Here is a 20,442-nt window from a genome sequence, read left to right as displayed (position 1 = left end):
GATGCTAGTTTCATGGAATGTTCCCTAGTCCTAGTGGTATTTGAAAGAGTAAATAACTGATCCCTATTTACCTGTTCCACCCCACTCATGATTTCATAAATCTCAATCACGTCCCCTCTGTCATCTCTTTTCCAAGCGAATCTGTTTAGCTTTTCTCCATAAGGGAGCTTTTCTATCCCCTTTATCATTTTTGCTACCATCCTCTGTACTTTTTCTATGTCCGTTATGTCTTCCTTGAGATGGGGGTGACCAGTACTCAAGGTGTAGTTGCATTATGCATCTTTACAAAAGCATTCTGGTATTCTCAGTTTTGTTGTCTGTTCCTTCCAAAATAATTCCGAACATCCTATTTACCTTCCTGACTGCCAGCGCACATTGACTGGGATTGTCCAGAAGTACCCTGAGGTCTTTTTCCTGGGTGGTGACTCCTAACACAGACCCCACAATTGCGTACCTGTAGCTGGGATTATTTTTCCCTACGTTCATTCCTTTGCATTTGGACACCTTAAACAGAATCTACCATTAAATGCCCAGTCTCTTGGTCTCTCAAGCTTCTTCTGCAGTTCCTCACAATCTGCTGCTATTTTAACAACCTTTTACATCTAACTTACAGTGCTTTTGCTCTTCCCTATTCTCTTCATTTGGGGCTCCTTTCCATTTTTTCGAATAATGCTCTTTTGGCTTTAATTGCCTCTTTCATCTCACTATTAAACCACCTCAGCAATCATTTGGTTTTCCTTCAGCCTTTTTTAATGCATGGAATACATTTTGTCTGGGCCTCAAGGATGGGTAATTTTAAACAGTTTCCATGCTTCCTGCAAGTTTTTAACCTTGTGAATTGCTTCTTTTATTTATTTATTTTTTTAATAACAAATTTCCTTATTCTATCATAGGCTCCCTTTTTTTATAGTTATATGCTACTGCATTAGTTTTTTTTTAGTACTCTCCCTCAAGCAACTTTGTCAGATTTTATTACATTCTGATCACTGTTGCCAAACAGATCCACTACCTTTATCTGTTGCACCTGGACCTCCGTTCCACTGAGAACTAGATCTAATATACTTCCCCTCTCGTTGATTCTATAACAAGCTGCTGTACGAAGCAGCCATTGATGGCATCCAGGAGCTTTACCTCCCCTGCCTGTCCTGATACAACACTTACCCCATCAATACTTGAATAATTGAAGTCCATTTTACTAGCCAATCTAATCTCTGTTAGCCCTTTGATAATCTGTTTCCTCATCCTGACCAGGTAGGCAGTAACATATCCCCCCATAATTATATTCTTCCCTTTTACACTTGATTTCTTTCTATAAGGATTCCTGCAAAACTCTTATCCTACTTGACTCTATGCCATGCTTAACATATAGTGCCGCCCTTCCACCAATTGTATCTGCCCTGTCATGCTAATATACTTTGTAGCAGTGTACAGGCCAAAACATTTTATGGTGTTTGTGTTTGAGGCAAATTTCCATGTTTAGGATTATTCCCCAATTTGTTTCAGTTTGTTTAGGTTTAAGAAATAGTGTGTACTATTTTCAAAATAGTGCACATTAAATTGTGCACACTATTCCGAAAGTGAGCACTAAAAGCAGTAGAAGAAAAACGTAAAATTTTGTGGGTTTTTTCCTATTGTTTAATTTTGAAAATGAATGCACATCCTAATAATTTGTACCCTTACATCACAGTGCCCCATTGGTTATCCTCCTTCCACCAGGTCTCTGAGATGATTATTATGACTACATCTTCCTTTAGCACCATACAATTTAACACTCCAGTTTTTTTCAGACTTCTAGCATTCATATACAGCAAAGTGTGTTTTATTTGTATTTATATTTTCATATGTACCCACAACCTGTTTATTAATGTGATACGGGCAGTTTGAAGTCATTATTTCTGCATGCTCTAGTCTATATTTAAATGCAATGGAGCTTTTTCAGCTTTTACAGCCACCTCTCTATCTGGATATTCTAGCTTGGTTTGCCAGTATCCTTTGAAAATACTTCCCTTAAAATCATGCAATGCTGAGTGGCTGTTGGCTTTCCCCCAGTTTAAAAGCTGCTCTATCTCCTTTTTAAAAGTTAGCACCAGCGGCCTGGTTCCACTCTGGTTAAGGTGGAACCCTCCCATCAGAATAGACTTCTCCTTCCCCAGAATGTTTATCAGGTCCTAACAAATCTAATATTCTCTTCCTTGCACCATCATCTCTTCTACGCATTGAGACTCTGGAGCTCAGTCTGCCTTTAGGGTCCTGCACATGGAATGGGGAGCATTTCTTAGAATACAATCCTGGAGGTTTTGGATTTTAATTTCCTACTGAGAGCCTGCATTTAGCCTTCAGAACCTCCCTTCTGCACCTTCGTATGTCATTGGAACCCACATGTACCATGACAGCTGGCTCCTTCCAGCACTCTCTAAAATCTTATCTAGATGGTATGTGAGGTCTACTAGTGTCACACCAGGCAGGCTAGTTGCCAAGTGATCCTCATGCCTCCCAACCACCCAGATATCTACTGTCCTAATCACTCAGTGCAAAAATCTAACCCTTCCTTCCTGGGCATGGACCCCTGGAGACATCCTCAGTGCATCATCTGGAGGACAGGATCATTTCCTGCCATACCGTGACCCTGCTTCTCCAAAGTAGCACAAGGGCTTCTAGACTGAAGTTGGGACTGCTCAGCTATATCCCTCAAGGTCTCTTCTGTATACTTCTGTTGGTCTCAGATCCTTCAAGTCTGGCACTCTGTCCTTCAGAAATTGGACTCATTCTCTGAAAGCCAGGTTGTCTTTGCACCAGATGCACATATACAACTTCTTACCAACAGGTAGATAATTATACATATGACACTCTGTGCAAAACATTAGATATGCCCCCATCTTGCTGCTGGGCTTCTCACTGCAACTTTGTTGAGTTGCTAAAAAGGTGTAGGCATGTTTCAATTTAAAGGTTGTTAAATGTGATTGGTTTTTAAAATGTATTTATTAAGTGTCTATTAAATCTATGGTTTTAAATTTGATTACTAGGTGACAAATGTTTGTTAGTGATAACCAGCAATAGGACTAGAATTAGTTAATCATTAAAATCAGCATTTAATTGAATGTTATTCTTAATCACTAATTGGCTCTTATTTTGAAGAATTTTCTTATAGTGGGGATAATTTATATATTTTTAAAAAATGTGACTGGAGTGAATGATTAGTTTTCCAGGAACATTTACTCTCAGCTTCTCAGATCAAGTGACTTTTGCAAACTCACCATTCTAACACTGGCAAAACAAATACTTAGAAATATTTAATACAATGGAATGCAGAGCTCAAGATTTATTCTCTTTCTTCTTGATGTCATCAGATCGCCGGACAATCATTGTCTCAAAATATCAACTGTGGTAACTGAAGCAGTAAAAAGAGTTGAGCTTTCTGTTGCACTACTACCACTGTATGCAAATCTATCTCATGCATATTCATTGTGGATATCCTGAAAACCAGGCCTGTTTGTGGCTCTTGAGGACCGGAGTTAGCCACCCCTGTTATAAATTCTTTATAATATTTTAATTTATTACAAAAAACAAATATTACAAAAAAAAAAAAGAATCCCACAGCCTCACATAGTGAAACCAAGCAAGTTATTTGATAATTGATTTGACGGCCGTAAGACTTTGCCAAAGTGAATATATTGCATAAATAGCGCGGAATGTTAAGTGGTCCAAAAGTGATTTAAAATATGAAACTTTCCATGACTTACAGGCATCATAAGGACCACGGCTCCCTTGGACCGCGAAGCAGTGTCCCACTACTGGCTGACTGTGTATGGCACAGATTTGGGGTCAGATCCCCTCTTTTCTGTCACTGAGGTTTATATTGAAGTCACGGATATCAATGACAATACACCTCAACTGTCGCAGCCCATCTTCTATGCTTCCATTGCTGAGAATTCTCCTCCGAAAATCTCTGTCCTTCAGCTGGAAGCCTGGGATGCAGATACAAGCTCCAATGGAAAATTAACCTTCCATATCTTGACTGGGAATGCACTGGGATTCTTTGCCATAAATCTGGATACAGGTAAAAATATTTTATTTCCTTGAAATCTGAATTCCAGCTTGTCTTCAAATGCTCAACTGCTAAGAGCACAAAAAGGGACCATTTTATTATAAAGTGGTGTTGGACGATAGATGGATAATGTTGAATTAGAAATTAAGTGGAGAGGCTGAAATGTTATCACACAGAAACCCAATTCTCTGGAAATTACTTGTTCTAGTCGAGAGCTATGATTACTGGCTTGCCTATTTTCAACTAAAAAATATAATTCAAGTGAGTTAATATTAAGCTGGTACAAGTGTGTGGAGCCTGATGATACTTGTGCAGGAAATCTTGGTTTATAGTCTGAACTTGGCGCCATACTTAAACCTTGGACCAGCTGGAGCTGAAAGCACTGTGGAGGGAATGTTTACAGCATGTAGAGGTTTTGGAGGGAAGGGTAGAGCCAACTCTAGCATCTGCTTGCCTACTTACTACTCATTGTTTCAGTTTAGGGAGAAGTATTTCTGGCCTGAGATAAGTGCCAAAAAAAAAATCTACTTTCCCCTTCCCCCAAGACTCGCCAACTCGCCAGTAATGAGTCTAACTTGTTAACCCAAGCAGGCAAGCCCTACTGCTGTCTGTGTTGGGATGCTTAGCAGATGGAACTGGGAAGGGGCTGACCCAGCCAGAATGTCTAATATGTGGAGAAGATGGAAGTGGCAACACAGTAGTTCATTTACTAGCTTTTACATTTTAATGCCTATGCAATGAAAAGGTTTAGCCAAATCAGTTATGAGACTCCTCCTGGCAGTATGGATGAGACCTAAATGGATGAACTGCCTCCATTAATCAAGTCATCGAACAGGTTGCCCACACCTTTTTCAGTAACCAAACCAAATACTCCATGTTGTAAAAGTCATTATACAAAATACAACACTAACTAGTTAGTGTAAAAGAAAAAGAGAAGGAATCTGAGAACAGAAGAATGAGAAAGAAGGAAAGGCTACTGTATACTACATAATAAATACTGATCAATTGCAGCATAACTACATTGCAATCAGCTATTGAACAGCATGGAGCCTTCTCACTAAAACTTAGCATGCATGCAATATGGTATGCTATGCACCAAGGGCCTAGCATATACACTAAACCAGTCCCAGAAAGACATTAATTTATTTCCATTTGTATATTTGCAAATGCCAGATACATATTAGGACTTGGCGGGCTTTTGGAAATAACTTGGTATGCTCTTTCATCACTATTTAGCGTGTGCTCGCTAAGGCTTAAAATGTAATATCTGCCTTAGACCAGGTGTTAACCTTTTAGCATAGACTCTTAAATCTGTACAACTAAAATAAATATGGGTCCAGAACAGTACTTAGCATGCATCGTACTACCCATTATGTGCTCTGTAGGACCAGGAGAAGTATGGCATTTCTGTGTGATCAGAATAAAATGTTACTCTGCTCTCTATGCGGTAGGTTGAGAATTTCTATTTAAAAAGCTTTTTTTTGAGCCTGCTTACAACCCTTTTTATTTTAAATATAGGCTTCATTCAGCAAAAGACTGCAATAAATAAAGCTAAATAGGACAGACAAGCTGGTACTCTGTTCTTGCTGAAAATCAAGGACTGTAAATGTGCTCTCTTGTTTTATTCTGAATTTGTGTGGCTGCTTCCCCCTCAGTAACCACACGTAGCCTGGGGTCAGTCAGTGATCCTCTCTGTGTGCGATGAGTTTAGGGAGCAAGGGGATGAGGGGGCAAGAAGAGAAAATGATACTCTGAACCAGGAAAAGGAATAGAGGAGAGAGTGAAGAAAAGATGAATGACGGGCAAAAGATGAGAGAGAAATGACTGGAAGAGAATGTGGTAATTTAGAGGAGGAGGAGGAATGCAAAATACAGCAGAGCCAAGAGAGAGAAGAGAAATGGGAAAAGAGGGAATATGTGTGTAGGTATGTGTGTGTCTTTGTGTGTATGTGTGTGTGTGTGTGTATATATATATATATATATATATATATGAGAGACTATTGAGACAAAAGTCAATAGAGGAAGGCATTTTGCATACTGATTCAAAGACAAGATCTGACAAGGTTTTTCGGCGCAGTGCCAGATGTTAATTTAGAAGAAACTTCTGTGCAGACCCAGGTGCCCCGGTGTGCTCTCCTGGCATAAATTGATTTTGTTTTGCTGGGCATCGGTTCCCCCATCTCTGGCAAGTCTAAACAGAAACTGCACTCCTGCCGAATCTATTCAAATGCACTGGGATGGGGGCGAGGGGTGGGGGGGGGGGGGGAAGAGGATGTTTATTTTTAGGGCAGAGCTTTGTACAGGAAGAAGAGGGCCCTGCAACATTGGGGTGATTTGCATGGTGATGTAAACCTTTTGTCAATGGTAGGGAACGAGTCTGGACACATGATCTAGTAACGTCATATTTTTTTGCAGGAGCTCAAGTTTATGCTTTCAGTTAGTTCTCGAGTATTTTATGCTTTTTCTCTGGTATAAAGCTAAGTATTTAGTGCATTACAGTGTAATATTCCAGGGACCCTGCATTACTATGGAATTTGGGACATTGAGGTCTGCTATACCTTCCTTATGCTAGGAATTTGGGATCCCACAATATGATATTCCTGCAGCAGGAAGGATTGTACTGCTATCTGGGGAGGGCAAACTTCAAAGGCCTTTTCCCCATTTCAACCGGTTTAGGCCCAGATAAAAATGGCCTGACGGAAAATTTCCTTCCTCAAATACCATTCAAAGTGCATGCAGGTCCCACAGCGCATGCGCTTTCAGCAACGGAGAAAAAGAGGCGTTGCCGTGGCTGCGCGTAGGTCAGGGGGCATTCAGCTTTCGTACATACATCGCCTGCCCTTGATTCTGAACTGTACGCGCACTGTTTTGCTTCCCCTCTGCTGCCGGCGCAGACAGGTGGACAGATTCACGGGCACTTGTAAACTTTCAAAGAAAAACAACACAGGTAGTTTTTCCCTTTTGAAAACGTGCGCAACATGCGTACGTTAAAAGCACCGCCAGAGTGTAGTTTTCAACTATGAGGACGATTAGAAAATTGTTCCCATAATGTGCTGTTCCTGTATTAACGCTGTGGAATTGACATATTCGCCTCTACTCCGCGATTGCTGAGGCTCTGGCACATTATCTTGTGGTATTTCTATGACAAGTCGGGTCTCCTTTAGTGTCCTGTGCCTTTACTTGGAGCCAGCTCTTCCCTCTGGCAGACTCAGGTGATTGCCTAGAGAGCATTGGTTCTCCATCCTGTCCTCGGGACACACCCAACCGGTTGGATTCTTGGCATATGAACATAAAAAAAATGTGCTGTGCTGGATCAGACCAAGGTCTATCAAAGCCAGCAATCCTGTCTTTGACATTGGCCAGTCTGGATTGCAAGTTACCCGGTAGATCCCATAAAGTAGATCTCCATCTTCTTTTTCCTCTGGACATCCTGACATCCCGACTGCCTAGGTGTGTCCTAAGGGACTGATTGAGAACCACTGGCCTAGAGCATTGCATTTTAGGGTGGCGGCACCAAGGGCTTCTTGGCTGTGCATGAGCACGCACAGCTCTGCCCTGATGACTCTGTTGGACGGTGCCCTGAATCTTAGGCAGCAGAGAGTAGCCCTCTGCTTCCTGATGCAGACCCTGTCCTTCCAGGCGGAGTACAAGGAGCCACGGAGGAGGACCGGGTGAGTCTGGAGCAAACAGAGCATAGCAAGAAAGAGCCACTTCAGCCCCTCCCCTCCTAGGGAACAGGAAGGGGAGGCGGTGAGGATAAAGTGAGCAGAGCAAATCAAAGAAGTGCCGCTCTCTCCCTAATCCATCCCCTTCTCTTCTGTTTCCCCCTTCCCCCTGTCCTGCAGGGAACAGGAGGGGAGAAGGTCAGTGGTAATTTTCTGCCCGGTCATGCCAGGTCACCAACCTAGAATCTTTTTGAACTTCTCATTGGAGAAAAAAAGTAGAAGGTGGAGGATTCCACTGGCTCCACCCTAATACTTTTTTATTTCTTAAGAAAATCACCCCTGGAGAAAGCTGAGGTTGGAGTGGACAACAGTTTTGTCTGCATATTTTGGTTTATAATTTGTGGTCCCTTAAGTGAGGATTATTCTGTGTTCTGTTAGACCAGCATGACGTATTCTGCTGATGTGCAGTTTCTGTGTACTCCAGCTTATTCTGTTTTTCCAATAGAAGGTATATTGCTAATAATAAATTTGGATTTTTTTTAGCCTACCTTTACAAATAAAGCTCAAGGTAGCTTACAGCATGTTTAGAATTTAATGTACAAGTCCCTGTCCCAAAGAGCTTGCAATCTACGTGGGTACCTGAGGCAACGAGATAAAGCAACTAACTCAAGGCCACAAGGAATGTCAGTGGGAGAAGTGGTTTCCCTGGTTCTCAGCCCATTGCTTTAACCACTACACTACTCCTTTTGCCTGCTGGGAAGAACACTAAGGCTATTCCAGGGCCTGGTGTAAAATTGCTGCCTTTTTCATAGGTAGGAATGAGTTCTGGGAGTCCGTGCTGTTTTGGTGTGGCAGGTTTGCTATGTAGTTTGTTTGACTTTTTTTGCAGGGTTGTATTTCATCACAACATTCCTAGTGTGTATTACTGTTACTAAAGTAACAAGCATAATTTGAAATTTGTTTGTATGGTGAGTAGTAAGGGGAGATATTCTAGTTCAGCTTAGAAAGCTAATCATTTCAGTGATTATCTTCAGCTAATGAGGTATGCATTTCTTTTAATTTTTATATTTTATGTATTTCTTCTTTTTTTATTTATTTTTGCAGTCTAACTTAAAAAATCACAGAGGACACATTCAGCATACACCGTGACATGATTTCTGAAACACATTTATATTATGTATGTATATGTGTGTATGTTTGTGTATATATACATACAATAATACATACTGTATATATACACAGATACATATATTCAGATTTTTTTTTCAGGCGGTACTTGCTAATACTGAGTACCAGCACCTTTTTTGCTCTACTTGCTTGATTTACCTTGTGGGCCCCTTATAAATAAATAAATAAATAAATACATACTGCACGTGAGTACTGGCACATTTTTTTTCCAGGAAAGATAGTGTAAGCTTACTCTGAGAAGGTTGTCTATGAAGCCAGATTAGTTCAGTAGACATGAAGAAATAAATAATTACAGCACAATGAGAAGTCACTGATCAGCCTTGTAGAAATAGTCAAGGCTTTTGAAATGCTAAAAAGTATGTTAAAGGTTGACCAGAATGTTAAAGGTCAGCATTAAGTTTTTTGTTTCTGTTTTCTGGGCTCAGTTTACAAGAAAAAATATAACTTACAAGAATCCAGTCTAATTAACATATATAATGCCAACCAGTTGGAGAATGTTGTTATTCAAACAAACTATCCCACTGGTGTGCAAGTTTAGAGGTGGTGATGTGTGCAGAAGAACTGAGCTAGGGGTTTACTCTGCATTGTCTGCTAAGCAGTACTGCGCCTATTATGAGATATCTTTTAATAAAAGATTAAGTAATTTTCTGTTGCTGGCAGTTGGTTTTCAGTGTTTATTTCCCACCCCCAACAACAGTGCTGTGTGTGTGTGTGTATCTATATCTGTCTACATCTATCTATCTATAATTTTATTTTGTTGCTAAATCCACAGGTACTTTTACCTACAGATTTTGTGCCAATTCTCAAAGGGGAAAGTATGATCATACTTTCTCTTTAAACTGGGTCTGCTTTTAGGACAGGCAGTTTTCAAGAGGAAACAACCAAGAAGAGCTGTTGAAACCCAGAATGATGAATCACATCAAAAAAGGAGGGAATCAAAAAACCAGAATTTCAAAAACAAATTGTAACATGAAGTGGTGGCAAGCCTGTTTGTCATTGTGCCCACCAGTGCATGGGCCACCCGGTCGATTCGATCATCCAGCTTATGACAAAACAAGACCTGTTTTTTTCAGAGTTTTTTTTTGGGTGAATGTATATTAAAAAAACAAAATGTGTGTGTAAACATAGTCTTTACTTCAAAAATCAAGCCCAAGTCCAACATAGCTGATGTTTCACATAGAATGCTTCTTCGGGGACTATCTCATGTAATCGTCATTCCCTTTCAAGATCATTAGACTGTCACTCTTCATAAGAATGAACAAAGCAACTTCTAATGATTGATAATTAAACTAAACAATCTCGGGAGGCAGGTGGGTGAGGCCTATGGGCCTGAAAGTTAATGGGAGGGAGTATCACAAAGCTGAAGGTTCATACAGGGTGTCTAATACCCTTGAACCAGCCCTGCCTATGATAATCCTATAGATTTTGGATCAGTAGTGTGATATTTCAGTGGTAATAATTATAACTTTTAGCACTGAAGTATTCCTATGGTCATGCTAAGGAATAAATAAATCATAGGCCAGTGTGTTGTACTTGTGATAATAAGAAGGATTTGGAACAATATAGTGTCGCAATCATACAGTAATGCATAAAGATTTAGTTAATTATAGGTGGTATTCCTAAGCTAATGCTATAGATTTAGTAAATTATGGGTGGAATTTCTTTGCTAATGCTTGGATTTGATATACTATAGTACAGTGTTTCTATGGTAATGCTGTGGATTATAGATACCATATTCTGGAATCACAAAAGCAATTCTACGACTTTAGCAAACTGTGATGAATATCCTCAGTTCTCGACTTGATTCTCCTGCTGAGCTGAGTTTTTCTGGCAAGATCAGACTGTGAACTCACATGGTTTTGTCAGAAGCAAACAATTAGGTCTGTGCATGGCCTAACACAATTTAGGTTCTCTTAGATGCCAGGCGCGATTCCCTGAAGCCACTTCATGCCAATTTGGATGTCTGTAGATTTTCACAGGCACAACTGTGGTTCAGGTATCCATTTAGTTCCACAGGACAGACAGAGTTTGCTTTGGTCCCTTTTTGCCTTTAAACACCACTCAAATGTCTATTTACTCTCACAGGAACAGGCAAAATTTGCTATGGTTCCTCTACACTATCAAACAGTCTAATAGAGTGAAACAAAATGGCGGACACGTCCTAGTCTAAATGACAAGAGGTGAATGGCACCTTATAGACTAACCAGTTTATTGAGCCTTGAGCTTTTGAGGGCAGAGTCCACTTCATCAGATGCATGTTCTAGTGTAGGTCCCGGAATACTCTTGGAATTTTTATTTCTTGTTATTTCATGTCTTTACCAATAGTGAAAAGAGTGGGCAAAACCAAGGTTATTCCTGCAGATTCTGGGTCCGTTCCTGCTTCTGATCTGAAAGACCAGTTTATGTACCAGGGAAGAAGAATGTCTCAGACCTCCAGAGCGAAGCCTCTGGAAGTTGAAACGGGGTCAGGAGAGTCACAGATTTCTCAGGCCATGGATGATTCCTTGATCCTAGAAGATAGGAGGGCACCAGTGGATCCAGCTGTGGGAGCATCAGACCATGAGTTGCAGCAGTGGTTATCTGCAGGCCCAGATGGAGTTTCTACTGGAGCAGTGATTGTTGAGTCTAGCAGGCTGCGGGGATCTTAACTCTTGTCCTGGTGAAGAATAATGTTGAAGCAGGAAAGTGGATGCGGACTCAGTTTGGGTCAGGAAGCACAGATATGGCAGAGCCAGATCATTTGAAGTTTTCCTTAACCAAACCAAAGGAATTTTCTTTAGAAGCAATCTGGTTTGCTATTGAAAGGTTGGTCAAGTCTTTCTGGTCAATATTGCTCAGATGACAACCCAGTTATTATCTCACATTCAAGGTGTCGGCCAATGAAGTTGGGCTGTTTGGATATTTTAGAAGCCAAAGTGAAAAACTTTCATCCAGAAGGACTTTTTCTGGTTAATAATACTTATCTCCATAATAATCTGGAAAATTAAGAAAATATTCTCTAGCATAAGAACTTGCCCTTGATAAATTACCTAAATCAGATAAAAATTTCTGCCAGTGAGATGTTCCAAAAATATTTGTTGGAAATTTTGAAGATTACAACTGAAGCTATGCCTCCAGTTTCTAGGGCCTTCGATCTGCTTCTGCCTAAGAAAGAGTACAAGTGTGAAGATAAACTTGAACTCTCTCAGATTTCATCTAATAGCCCGAACCATTTTTGGGATAGTTCAGGAGAAATCCAGTTCTCTTCAATGCCTAATTGTGAAATTTGTGTTGGAGCCAGCTAGACTGGATTCTGAGGCTATTTTTTAAGCACAGGGTAGATTTATTTGAGAATTTGAAGATCAAGAGTTTTTCCAGATATGGCTAAAGCCATTCAAAAGGAAAGGCAGCAATTTGTATTGCCTCATCTTAGATTGCTGCAAATTGGAGCTTTATTTTTCTTGAAATTTCCATGTCAGTGTGATGATAAATATCATAATTTGAAATATGTATGATTTTATTTCTGTAGTGACAAGCCAGTCTAAGGATCCACACCGGTTTCTCCATACATTGACATTTTAGATCGAGAGGCTTAATAACCAGTGATGTGCACGTCAAAAATTTTCAGTTTGGTAGGTTACATTTTCGTTTTTTGGCCTGAATTAAAATGCCATGCCAAGCCCAGCATCCTGTCTCCAACAGTGGCCAATCCAGTTTGCAAGTACCTGACAGATCCTATAAAGTTTCATTTTGTGGGTGGGTTTGTTTATTGTACTCATTTTTGGCAAGTAGTGCGCACTGTGCAAATAGCATGAATTATTTGATGAAATGAATAGACCCCCCAATTTTTTTTTCAGGGCCTGCAGGGATTTCTTTCATTTGAAATGAAACAAACTGAAGATAAGCATAGTTGGTTCAAATTCCTTATTTGATTGAAAGGAAAGGTGGAATATAAATAAAATAACTATACATCCTTAATAATAATCACTCTTTTTATTCTTTCTTCTCCTTAATTAGGAATGACATCATGGTTGCTAGGATTCATGTTCTGTCTTTTTTTAAAAATTTGCTGTTAATTTCGGTTTAAGCTGATGTCTCTATCTTCCCACTAGTAGACTTTTGTGTGAGGAGAGTATTTTGTGTTATCTTGTAAAGTTTATTTTCTGTTGTTCTTCTGGGTCTTTCTGCTTTAAACAATTTTCTCAACACAATTGTTCTTGGAATTATATTCAAAAAATAAAAAAACCCCCAAAAACCCACAATTATGACTGTTTTACTCTCAGAGTCAAAGGAGCAGTTTGCTATAATCTCCTTGCAACTTCCAAAACACAATCCAAATGCCTGTTTATTTCTCTGACGCAGTCACAAATTGTTATGATCTCTTAATACTTCTAAACACTGCCCGAGCACTCTCAAAGTGCCTACTCTCAGGCAGGTTGCCATCCACAGATCTCCAGATCGGCATCTTTCTTCTCCACCTTCCCTATACCTGGACCAGAAAGGAAGATAGTGTGCATGAAACTGAAGAATATGGGAGGGGATCTGTTTATAGAAGACTGGCAATGCAAGACACTCATGAGAAGGATTTGTGTGAGCATTAGGAACTAGGGGTGTGCATTTGTGCATTGATAAAACTTTTGGGGACAATCAGTATCTCATCTACATCTAGGTATGGAACAGGAGGAGAAAAGGGGAACGGGGAAGGAAGGCAACAGATGGTCAAGGTGTTTGTAAGATTCTTTCATATGTGATAATATTCTTTGCTCTATCTAAAGTGTTTTGTTTTTTTCTTTTGCCAAGGGGGTGTTAAGATTTCTGTTACTGTGAACTATCTCTGACCATCAGATCTGCACCCTTTCAGAGATATACTCAGTACCAATGTGTCATCTGCACCTCTGTAATTATAGTCATGCTAGTTAGGTGTGGTCTTATGCTCTTTTTAGGTGAGGCCTGTGATACAATGAGGGAACAGAGTTTTTTTCCTCTCTTTGAGTAGATAAGACCCCACTTGCTTTTCTTCCGGCTTTTTCACTAAACCAGATATTTAGATTGGTATTATTGCAGAGTGACTTTCATTCAATGAAACTAATCTGCAGATTATCACAGGCCTAATGTTAATTCTTATGATGAATAAAACCCAAAGGCACTTACTGCTTTCATTCTGATTTTGCAACTGTTATTAAGTAAAAATTAATTGTAAAGAAACAAAGAGAGACTGACAAAAATTGAACTGGGAAAAAGATAGGAAGCAGGAAACTTGAACATGAGAATAGATTGTAGGAGGTTTGTTTCCTTCAGGGGGCCCGAATGAAACAAATTTTCCTTATTCATTGCATTTTGCATATTTGTTAAAACTAATGCATATCCCTACTTTTTTTTTGTACTTAATCATCCATCTGACTTAAATGAATATAGCTTTTACAGGCCAGCTCGAGCATTGAGCTACACTACAAAAATATTGGCAAAAGGTCTTTAGCTTCAGTGTTTTCGGTGGAAGTGTCATAGTCATTAATATGCACTGAGCAGATCTTTAATTGGCTATAACAGATAATTTGTCACTGGCAGATACTGCTTGAATTTGAGAAGTTTATATTTCTTCCCTAAAGTTATGGAGTCCCATTATTTAGCAAGGATTCTCTGATCTTCTGTTTGAAATTTTGCCCCTCCCTTCTGCTTAATGTGACAGGCCAGGTTTTATTCTCCCTGAATGTAATCTGTACACTCCCAGAACATGCCTCTGGTCGTCGTCGAAAGTTTGTTCCTTCACCTGGATCCTTTGACTTTCTAAACCAAATATCATATTCCTGCTCTTGTCTGCGGCATCAGACATAGAAGAAACACACTATTAAAAAAATCTACTTTTATAATATGAGATCAGGTTTGGGTGTCACTATTATAATGATTTCATCACCCTCAGAGTAATGAAATGGGGATCTAGAAGAAAAATGATTTTTTTTTTTTTTTTTTTTTTAAATAATGAAGTCGACAAAGTTTTTTTTTTTCCCTTTGTGATTAAATTCCAGAAGAAAACAGAGCATGGTCAGCAGATACAGCTTCCAATCAGTTAATTCTATAGCACTAGTTTTGCCAGTGTTGATTTGCATAATTAGGGCACACTGAAATAGTAATGCATTAATACTGCAGTGACCCTAGAGAACACGAGGAATGATAATGTAGAACATAAAACAGAAAGAGATTTGTCACATGGATTATAAGAGGAAGACTATTCTGTTTCTTTTCTTGAAAGTTGAAACTATTTTTGGAAATCCCTTTATTAAAAAAAAAAATATGGCCTTTTTCTCCTATTATTGCAGAGAAATTCAAAAGTAAACGCATATTCAGAATAGATTGTCATATTCATATAGAATATTTTTTTTATTATTTTATTTATTATTTATGCAACTTTTATATACTGTATTACAGAATACAAAATTCTATCTTTACAGTTTACATGATAAAATTCAATAAACAATTAGAAAGGAATAAATACAGTAAAAATTCAATAAAAATAAAAATAGTACAATAGTTAAAATCTACATATTAAAACAAGAGGTGCCAAGGTATTGCATTTGCACATGAAGGTGGACATGTAGAGCTGCTCAGTTCTCTTCTGAAAGTGCAGGCCTGTGTTTCAGTACACACAAATGTTTCCCATGCAAATGTTTCCCATGCAAAGAAAGCACTTACTTTCGCTACTTTACTTTACAAACATGCACATATTTTAGGTGCAAAACAACATATAATGTGTAATAACCTTGATTTATACATGGAGGTAGGTAATATATAAAGTATGCGCATATACCGTTTTGAAAATACTTACACGCAAACTGGAAATCACCGGTTTTCCCAATACCTCCACCATTTCACCCTGGTCATCTCCAGTTCACCTAAACCCTCTAGCACTTCACCCTGAACTGCCACCAGTTCTTTCAGGCCTCCCACCCAAAAATTGTAGACAAGTCTGATTTTCACTTGTGCTAGCCAATCGGGAGTGTAAAATGATACAAATAAGTTTGATAATTGATATGCATATATCTCTTGTAAGCTAGAGTGCATATTTCTTGCTCCGGAACATTCCTAGACACCCTTTTTTGTGCTGATAAAATGTGCGCATTAAACTGAAAATACATGCGGACCTTTGATGGTTATAAAATAGCATGTACATGAATGCATGCTACCTACATACTTATAGGCTATTTTCCTGCATGGAACTCCTTTGAAAATATTCTCATTGGGCTGTGGTGTGCATTCTAAAGAGTTCCCCTAAGAATGTTAGCGGGTAAGCGCCGCGTACCCTGTATATAGACATACCTCTGAACTTCCCAGTTCTGCTCACTCTGAGATTAGGGGAGGGGGTGGGTTTCCTCCACCCCTCCTCCTCCTACTCCAGGGAACTACTTTCTTCTTAACTAAAATAGTTTCCATCTTTTGCTGTCTCTGGCTTGTTTGTTTGGGTTTTTTTTTTTTTTAATTCATGCTCTGTCCTTATCTCTCTTCCTTTCTTTGTTTTCTTTCTCAGGTATTCTTTCTCCCTTTTTCCTTTGTTTCTCTTGTAGCTCTTCTTCCTTCTCTATCTTTCCTTCCGCAGTGGATACTTTATCACTTTCTCTTCCTTTCTTTTTCTGTCCCCTTTGGCTTTTTTTCTTTCTTTCTCCACCTCCTATTTGTGCTTTCTACTCTGCTTTCACCAATTCTCCCTTCTGCTTTTCTCCCTGCACTCATTTGCTAATGTCTACAATTTAACCCCTGCCTTGGACCAGCTGTTAACTCTTTTAGTGTGCATGTGTAAACCCCATTCTGGTCAGCTCTTGGGCACAGGAGCTCATGGGGGAGGGTTACAGACCTGGCAAGGTCTCATGACATCCTGGTGTTCTGCACAAATGGGAAAAAGGTCTTTTCAAGGCCCTTATATATACATTAAATGTATTAATATTTGATAATTGCTTAACTCTACAATAGGTCTAAGCAATATACAATAAAACATACATAATAAAATCAAAAACTAAACATACAAAATAAAAATTAACAGCATAATGCATTAAATAGTTAAAATGAACAAACAGGCGCTAAAAAGAATTAGATATAGAAAATTAAAATGTCACATGTATGCCAGCTTAAATAGGTTTTTAAAAGTCCTCTGAATGTTGTTTTTTTTATTTATTTATGCATTTACAAAAATAAGTTCAAGACACAAATCTTGAAGGGAAAAAAAAAGGAAATTGAGAGCACAAGTATACAAAAAGGGAAAAAAAATAATCCATAATTACTACAATACAATCATTCAGTTTCCAATCTAAGTCCTCAAATAATAGGGGACCCAGTACACAATCCAAGGAAATAATATAATATAATGTAAAGGAAAAATAGATCATTATTTAAGCAGCACTACTACATAATAGAGGGCTAGTTATGGAAAATTGAGAACTGAGATGTTCCGGAGGATCCAAAAATAGCAGTTTTTTGACTCAAAAATTGTCAGTTGCTGGGGGGGGGGGGGGGGTCATAGAAAACATGGGAACTATCCTGATACTGATGTGTACTGTGGTGTATGTATGTCTGATTGTGCATGTAAAACTGTTCTCCAAACCCTAGACCACCACCAAAACCTCACTGTGAGTTACTAGACGACCCTCCTATAGTGGTATAAATAGTTGACTAATATGAGAATCTTATAAAGAGTCTCTCATGTTCTCGTTCTCTCTCACACTCACACACACACTCACACACACACACACATTGGAAAACATGAAAAATGCCTGTTTTGTTATTGCAGGTGCTATCCAAAGTATTCATACAAAAATTATAGCAAAATGATGAATCTAGGCCTTACCTGGATATGGTTGAATGTCGACACATATCTGTCTAAGTTAACTGAATAAGTAGCTCCACCCTGAATTGCCCTATGCCACTCACTACTTATCCAGATAAATGTTAGCTGGATAAAAAATTAATCAGATATGTGATGGCTACTGAACATGGCCGAATATTGAAATGGTACCACTTAGCCAGATAAATCCAAACTTATCCAGTTAAGTGGCACTGAATATTGGTCTAAGGTCTGCATGGTTTTAGAGGATACAAACAGTCAGCAGAACAGGTGTTGCAGTAGAAATTGGACCAAAAGTCCCTGTCAGAATGCACTGAATGGGGAAATTAGGAGGGAGATGCTCACAAGTTTGGATGCCCTTCTCCATCTTTTCCACCTCTGGTTAATGGCCATCTGAGATGGCTCTCCTTCATGGGATGGATCGAGAGGTTGACATAGAAAGGATGGGAGTAACTTTGGGGGGGGGGGGTGTGTGGAGGGAGCACATGGTGGTCCCATTCCCCCCCCCCCACTCCCCAGAATCTGATAATGCAGCCTCTGCAGCATCCCAAGCTCTGGTTGACCCAGGGGAGTGGAATCCCTGAGCCAGGAATCGTACCTGGGGAGTGGAAGCCCAGCGCTACCAATTGGCCGCTGGGTCAACCCTCTAGGCACCTTTACACAGGTTTGCAGGCTGAGCCATGAGGAAAAGAAGATTGTGGCAGCTCAGTTTAACATGACCTAACACTGTTTAGTTCACAGACACTATTAATGCCTAGAAACTACCATTTTATGGGTTAGCATACACATTAATAGTATTCTTGCACTATAAAGGTTATTTTCTAATAGCATGTGCATTAAAGATATGTATTGCATATTAAGTAAAATTTTACCGTTCATGTTGTGTTCTAGGATTTGCATGCAAAAAAATCTTAGCACGAGTTTTAATGAACAGGCTCCTATATGTTATTGGTATAAACTTTCTGGTAACCTTAGAACCCAGCTAACTTTTTGCCAATTTAAACATGCTTAGAGTGAGCAGGAAGTCATGAACCAAATTCTACCTTTGAGTACTTCTATTTGTGACTCTTCGGAGCTTTCTTTCTCCCTGAGTCTCTGCATGTGCAGCTCACTATTACCCAAGTACCCACTACCCAGCTCTCCAACCACAAAGAAAGGTTTATTTTCCTCCAGCGAACAATGTGAGGTTGATTGTGCTGTTCTTGTTCAAACATGATTTGCCTCTCTTTGACAATAATTGAAGTTATTCTGTGTTGCCTCAGGTGGAATGGTTTGCTCCCTCTGCTATTAGCAAATGTTCTGTTTCAGACCTGTTTGCCGTATGCCTGGGAAGGAGCTGTGTGCATTCCATCTGCCAAGGAGTGTTCACCTTTCCACTATGCCTCTGAAAAGCTTTTGAGATCAAAGTTAGATCCTGTAGTCTTGTGTGCACATAGATGAGGCTGGTCCTGTCAATGCCATCCAAATAGTATTTGCAGCAGAATTTTGAGTAGTGAAACCACAGCGGTCCTTCCTGTGCGCATGTAATATATGATGGAGGATTATATCCCACATACTTCTGTCCAGCCCTCACCTCAAGTGTGAAAACTGCAACAAGCAAGGACAGGCAACCTTCAATTCGTGTGGACACCCGTCTGCTTGGATTTTCAAGAATATGCATGAGATAGATTTGCATATATGTGAATCAGTAAGCATGCAAATCTATCTCATGCATTCTCATTAGGGTTATCCTGAAAACCCAAGCCAATTGGTGTCCACAAGGGGACTGGAGGTTGCCTCCCCTGGTGAGAAGTGGTAATAAGTGCAGTTTGTCATAGGTGGCAATAGAGGCAACTCCTCACATACTGAAGTTAATGCATGCACCAGGCACCCTAAATGCTTCTCTAGTATTTAGTTGCACAGAATTCATTGCTTTTTCCTTCTGACAAATACATAAGCTTTGTCATAAAGAGAGAAGCTCAGCTGCCTTGGAGTGACTTGGCAGTGCTCCAGCTCATGGCTGATCTCTGCTATAGGTTAAAATGTAAGACTAGAATAACAGGAAATATACAAGCTTTTTATGGCTTTTCCCAGTCTCGTGCTTTAGAGCGAACTTTATATGTATGCACAGATTTTAGTTCTACCCAGTACAAAATCAGTTAAATCATGATCTGCAAAAGCTAATTGGCATCACTCGAAGAGTAACTTAGCAGTAAAATTAACTCCCTACCGCAGTATCATGCAAAATGCTACCTCCTGCCTTCTGAATCACTCATCTCTTTCATCTCTGTACTAGCAGGACATCAGGTGTGACCTGCTCACGGGAGATTGTAAAGTATGAGAGAGACTAAGGAACTCATCAAAACCTATACTGCAGTTACATACCCTTGCAGATTATAATGAAAGAATCAGCCAATCGGATTAATTCATCACTTTGAGTGCAAGAACTGGTTATTATACTAAAGGGAACACACCTGCCAGTGATGTCAAGCGTGAAAATCAGCAGTTACAGTACTTTTGTGGTTCCTGAAGTACAGTAATTGCTCTTGTACTCCATAAACAATTTCTACAATACAGCAAGTACTAAACCGCCTGGGTTCTTTGAGACTGTGAGAACCACAGCAACAATTCCGGATGTTTGAACATTTTCGAGGGTCTCGGGCGCATACGGCTGTAACACACACGGATAAATACACAAATGAGGCGCTGTTCCATGCGGTGACCATTCAGTCAGCAGGGCCGTGGCTAGTGGGTACGGAT

The 20,442-nt window shown here is 39.5% G+C and overlaps 1 protein-coding gene across 1 annotated transcript in view; it reads left to right on the top strand.

The window, feature by feature from the left end:
* The window catches only part of FAT2 (FAT atypical cadherin 2), a 130,974-nt gene that overhangs the window by 35,558 nt on the left and 74,974 nt on the right, over nt 1-20,442 (top strand). The window contains exon 3 of the mRNA XM_029583345.1: nt 3,743-4,057. Within this exon, the coding sequence (XP_029439205.1) occupies nt 3,743-4,057 (315 nt within the window). The remainder of the gene's footprint in view (nt 1-3,742; nt 4,058-20,442) is intronic.

This window comes from Rhinatrema bivittatum, chromosome 18, assembly GCF_901001135.1.
Source record: "Rhinatrema bivittatum chromosome 18, aRhiBiv1.1, whole genome shotgun sequence".
NCBI classification, from domain to species: domain Eukaryota; kingdom Metazoa; phylum Chordata; class Amphibia; order Gymnophiona; family Rhinatrematidae; genus Rhinatrema; species Rhinatrema bivittatum.
This window is presented reverse-complemented; position numbering and strand designations above follow the sequence as displayed.